This window comes from Lemur catta, chromosome 15 (genome assembly GCF_020740605.2).
Source record: "Lemur catta isolate mLemCat1 chromosome 15, mLemCat1.pri, whole genome shotgun sequence".
Classification (NCBI taxonomy): Eukaryota; Metazoa; Chordata; class Mammalia; order Primates; family Lemuridae; genus Lemur; species Lemur catta.
Genome location: NC_059142.1, coordinates 54,589,246 through 54,595,245, shown reverse-complemented (window position 1 = coordinate 54,595,245; position 6,000 = coordinate 54,589,246). Strand labels below are relative to the sequence as shown.

General features: G+C 46.7%; 1 protein-coding gene across 1 annotated transcript in view; it reads left to right on the top strand.

Annotated features, from left to right (window-relative positions):
- CYTH1 (cytohesin 1) overlaps window positions 1-6,000 on the top strand; it is an 89,897-nt gene continuing 83,897 nt past the window's right edge. Inside the window, exon 1 of the mRNA XM_045526002.1 lies at window positions 1-83. Within this exon, the coding sequence (XP_045381958.1) occupies window positions 62-83 (22 nt within the window). The 5' untranslated portion in view covers window positions 1-61. The remainder of the gene's footprint in view (window positions 84-6,000) is intronic.

Genomic DNA, 6,000 nt, shown 5'->3' with positions numbered 1-6,000 from the left:
GCGGCGCGGCGGGGCGCGAACGGCGAGCCGGGGCGCGGAGCCCGGCGCCGGCAGCGGCACCATGGAGGAGGACGACAGCTACGGTCAGTGCGGCCCGCGGCCGGGCGCGGACGCCCCCTCCCCGTCTCGTCGCGTCCCCTCGGGGCCCGGCGGCGCCCCTGTCGGCGCGCGTTTCCCGGGGACGGCGGTGCGGGACGCGGAGCCCGGGCTGCGGGCGGGCAGCACGCGGGGCCCTCCGCAGGGGCGGGGGTGGCCTGAGGCGCCGAGGGAGGAGGGTCGCTGGGGCCGGGGTCGCCGTCCGGGGCCGGGGCGCTGAGGGACGAGGGGCGCCTGGCGGGGGTCGCAGGCCGGGGTCGCCGCGCCGGGGGTGGCCGGGGACGCTGAGTGACGAGGGTCGGGGGTCGTCGGCCGGCGGTGCTCGGGCTCGGGCCGCGGCCCCCGCAGCTCCCGGCCGGGCGCGGCGTCCGAGTTGTGCGCCGGGCGCGCTTCTTTGTTCGGCCGGGAGCCCCGGAGCCGCCCGCGCTGTCTGCGGCCCGGAGACCGCACCGGGGGCGGCGCGCGGCGCGCTCCGCGGGGCAGCAGCGGACGGTGTCGGGCTGCTCGCTCCCCGTGCCCCGAGCCTGCCGGCCGTCAGCCGGCGTTCGCCCTCAGGAAGCGAGAGACGGCCGGGCTGCCAGGCGTACCTGACGTGCTTTAGTTAATTTATTAACAGTCCGCTCGTGTGCAATTAAAGAACGCGGCAAACGGAGCGAGAGCGGAACTTTCGTGGCTTGGTAGCGAAGTACAAATACCGCAGAACTTAAACCGCTTGTGTGGCCAAAGGGAACCAAATCCTAGTTTATTGACTAATGGGACGTTTCTTACGCTGTAGGGAGCAGGCTTTGACGTGGGCTAGGTTAAAATGTAAAAAGGGAAGCTTGTTACGGTTTTCTGCTTATTTGTAAGTGAGTCACTGAAGAACTACTTGCTGGTGGGCAGCTTGACACCGGAGCTCGGAAGCGTGAACATTAGGGGTGTGTACCTACCCGATGGCCCCGCGTTACCTTCAAGTAAAAGCAGCGTGTGCTTTCCTTTGGTGATTGAAAAAAAATCACCCACTGGCTGGCCCTAAAGGATTGCTCAGCCCCTCCTGACTTCCCTTGATCTGCCCACCGCGGAGAAGCCTTCACCAGCTTTGCCTGCTGCTCATTTCCTGCCTCCTTTTGCCATTTAATTTCCCTCTGATCCCAGTGTTCTGCCTGCCGGGCTTTCTTCTTGCCCTCTCCTGGTGTTCCTGCGCGCTAGGCAGGCAGGAAGCTATTGGTCTGGTCGTTTCAGTACGGTGACTTCTTTGCCATCAGGCGTGACATGATCTTGTACTTAGAAGAGGGAAATGGAAGCAGGGTGTATTCTTTTCCTATAGCTGCTATAACAAATAACCACACACGTGGTGGCTCAAATATCATACATTTATTATTTTACAGTTCTATAGTTCAGAAGGCAAAACAGGTCTCCCTGGACTGAAACCCAGCTGTCCGCAGGGCTGGTTCTTTCTGGAGGCTGGAGGGGAGTGTCCGTTTCCATGCCTTTTCCTGCTTCTAGAGCCTAGCTGCTTTCCTGGGCTCGAGGGCCCCTTCCATCTTCAAAGCATCTTCAGGTAGCATATTCTCCTTTGTCTTAGACCTCCCACTTCCCTCTTACTAGGACCCTTGAGATTGTAGGGGACCCCATTATAGTCCAGGATGAGGGTTAACAACCTTAGTTCCATCTGTAACCTTAATTCCCCTTCTGCCATGTGAGGTAACATGTTCACAGGTTCTGGGGATTAGGACATGAACATCTTTGGGGCCATTATTCTGCCTGCCACGCACAGAAATGAGAAAGAAGTTTATTCTTCCCCTTTATACAGTTTTTGTTTTTCTTTGAGGCAGAGTCTCACTGTGTCCTTGTTACTGGAGTGCGGTGACGCAACCATAGTTCCCTGCAGCCTTGACCTCCCAGGCTCAAGCGATCCTCTTGCCTCAGCTGACAGAGGCTGGGACGACAGGCATGTGCCACCACACACAGCTGATCATTTCTCTTATTTTTTTTAGAGATGGGTTCTTGCCTTGTTGCCCAGGCTGGTCTCCAGCTCCTGGTCCCAAGTGATCATCCTGCCTCGGCCTCCTAAAGTGTTGGGATTGCAGGTGTGAGCCACTGTGCACAGCCCCTTACACATTTTTAAAACGTTGTCTTTTTATTTTGGAGGAGCTAAAAGATTGCATTAAAGGAGATTCCCAACCCGTAGGGTCACCACATAAAAGTACCTAATGGTGTAAGGTGATCATATGAAGGGTAAGACTCCTACTTCTTTACAGTTCATGGTAGTCTCCAGAACTGTCCATTTCCCTCACAGGTTTTACGGGGAATTTATCTTGACTGGATCCCACATTTTAAAAGGAAATGTTTCCTTGCGTTAGAGCAGCTGAAAAATAAAAAAAAAAAGGGAGATGTGTGGTATGGATTCATAAAGCATATAAAATGGCACGTGCAGAGGTTCCCTCAGAACCTCCATTATTTTCTTCTACACTTAAATCTTAATGTTTGGTTTTCAAAATAATGAGAAACTTTTCCTTACAGTATTGACTTTTTGTATGTGCTAATGTGTCAGCAGTGTTTCCTTTGTTCTGGCACCTGTCCTGCCTTGTAAATTGGTAAGGTTTTATGAGTCAGCCTAGGACACTTTACCACTGTTTTTAGAATTACTTCTTTGGGGAAATGCATTATGACTTCCTCGCTACCATTTTGGCATTACAAAACTTCTGAAACACAACTCATTTATAATATGCTAAAGAAAGAGAGTCTTAGAGTTTCTCTGTTCAATTAAAGAGAATTCCAAAAACAAAAAGGCCTTTCTCTACTGCAATACTCTTTGGTATTCATGAGACAGGGACAATTTGGTTCAAACTGCACATATGTGGGATGTGCCTTTACTGGTTTTTAAAAAACCTGCTTATGGCACTGTGGAGTGCCACCCAACAAACTGTTAACTTACATATATGCAACTATTTGTGCTCAGGAAAAAGAAAAAAATTGTGAAATTAAATTTTGTATACACCTTCTCTATAACATACATACTGTGTATGGACTAATCAGTGTGCATTTCTGTGAAATATTATACAGGGCTGTAAAGACAAGACCACATGTAATGCACTTTATAGGCAGTATTTAAGGGATTTTCCAGAGAGTATTTTCATCCTGCTACACTGTAACGGTCATCAGTTTTGCCTTGAATCAATTATATGCCTCCTTTTAAAGAATAATTTCCATATAAATATTTAAAATGAGAGTCCTTGGAATTTACCATGTTCACAGCAAATGCATGTCTTATTTTTGCTCCTTTCAAGAAGTTAGCTTCATTTGGGCAAATTGTCAACAGAGAATTTCCTATAATTTTTATGTAAGTTTTCACATGAAAAAGAAGTTTATTTCTTTAAAAAGAGAGTCTGCAAAATGTCCTTTCTTACTCAGCTTCTGAAATACCTTAATTTTCATTTGCCTTTGATGTAATCTTTATATTGAGCTCTCAGATTCATTATCTAATGCAAGCAAGGTGGAACTGATTTTAAGTTAGAATATGAGTGTTTTCAGCTGGAGTTGAGAAAACTAGGTGTCAGTTTCTCTGTAGAGGGAGAGTGGTGGGGTAAAGCATTCAAGAAAACAGTTGATTTGCATATAGCAAGAATTACTGAGCTGCAACTGCATAAAAACAGTACCTGCAGTCTCCAGCTTTGGCCCTTGAAAGTGTATGAGGGGATTCTCAGGGCAGGGGTGAGAGAAAGAATAAAAAACACTTAGCACCTGAGGCTTTCAGGATCACTTTTTTTTTTTAAATGAGACTGGTTTTGCTATGTTGCTCAGGCTGTTCTGGAACTCCTGGCCTGTGGGGAGTTATGTTTTTAGTAAAGAATTGGGTCACTGAGGTAGGGGTCATTGTAAAGGATGAAAAAATAATAGAAAATAGAAATAATATAGGGAGGTAAAAATATAGTTTATAAAGAATGGATTTATGAATATAGAAAAAGTGAGAGTGTTTGGGTGTCTTTAAAATATTTTTGTGAATTTTGAGGCCAAGACTGAACTTTTGTATTAGTATTTATAGGTATAGTGATCGGTTGTCAGGGGTAATAGATTTCTATAATAATAGGTAGTTTGTTTTAGGCTTCAAGTTTTTTAAAAGGCTTTTATAGTTCCCTTAATTAATTTTATTTATGTGAATAAATGGTTATAAAATTTTTTTAGGCTAAGTTTTTAAGTTTTAAGATAAAACTAGTATTTTAGTAGAAAAGTTAAAATAGAGACATAGTGGTTTTATATTTTATTTAGTTATTGTGTACTGAGATAGATTTTTTAGAAGTCAAGTAAGAGTTGTCTTTTATGTTAATTGTTTTTAGTTATAGGTGTCTGTCTTTTGGGTGATATGTCTTTGATTAGTTTTCTGTCCCATGGCTCTATGTAAACCTGTTTTGTCTTTTAAAGTAGGTGAGAACCACAGGTTTGAGCCTGTAGTGTCATCTTGGAAAGTAGTTGTTATTGACCATTGAGACGCCCTCCTGAGGCGAGGCAGTTTTTGATATGTGAACTAACACGTTCACATATTTTTTTAGGGCAAAGCCTTGCAAAACTCCTGAAATTATTTCTGTCTCTAATACATTAATAATAATCTAGCTGCCGACACTGGCCTCAATTGATTCTCCCGCCTCAGCCTCCATAGGTGGGACTGCAGGCGGGAGCCACACCTAGCTTCAGGATCACTTTTAGTCATTCACTTCAGTCTGTTCCCCCGTCCTCAGCCCCCTTGGATCACTGGAGACTGGCCGGGTGTCTGGCCGGGTTTCTGTGCATGGCAGGTGTGTGCCGTGAGGACCTGGGGAGAACCAACCCTGTGGTCGTGGACGGTGAGGCGCTCTGGAGCTGGGGTCGCTGCAGGTGCGGATGCGCAGTTCCCTGTGGGCGTGGCTGTGGGGCCGTGCGTGACGTCAGCTGCAGGTGGGGCCTGCCTGTGGAGTTCTAACCCGATTTCCCATGCTAGACGCTCTGGTAGATACTTAAGGGGGTTGATTAAAAAGAGAGTTTCCTCTGTGTCTTGACAGAAAGGAGCTGTACCACAGGCGTAATCTCCAGTACCGATGGTGGGAAAGTTGGGACCAGTTTGCGTGTGTTGTATTCTGGTTTGTGGCCAAAGACCTTGGATAAAAGGAGAATTTGTATCAAAATTATAAAAAGAGCTGATCATGCTATACCATGAACCATGGAAACCTGTGTACGGGTGGCAAGAAGGTAGAACATGAAAAATAATTTTTTTGCCTATTTTTCTTTGAAAAATTTTCTAAAAGCTTAATCGACATTTTAAGAAAGGTGTTCCTGTTGCTTGTAGCTGTGGTTGCCATGTGTTCTTCTCTAAACACTGTGAATAATTGGGCAGGCTTTTTTCTTTTTTTGAGGGTCCCATTACTTTCTTATTAGATCACTGCACTTCCTGCACTTCCCAGTTCTCAGTTGCAAAAGGAAGAGGTATTTTTCATTTCGTAGGATACCGTGCCCAAGAACAAACGCAGCTACTCTATGGCTTTTTATTTCCTCTTGGTGACTCCTGAACTTGAGCAGATGTTTTTAACCCTAAGTTGACCTCTTAGTGAACTCCTGGGATCCTTCTGAGATTGTATGTGACAGTTGTTGTGTATGTGCAATTTTGGAATGTCCTTAGCTGTAATCAGGTTCTCAAAATGCCCTGAAGCCAGGAATCACTAATCCCGTGGTTGCTGGTGTGCTTTATGCCTCTCCTAGGACAGGTGGTGACAGTGAGACTGGCAGAGTCACCCAGGAGTCGCAGCTGGAAATGTTAGTGGTGACGATTCTGCATCAGAGCGATGACAGAGTGATCAGCTTTCCTAAGGTGGGCTCTTCAGAAGACCATGGGGTTCACGGTGCCACTCAGCGCCGTTCCCTGAGCACAGCTTCTGCTGCTCCTGCTCTTTATTA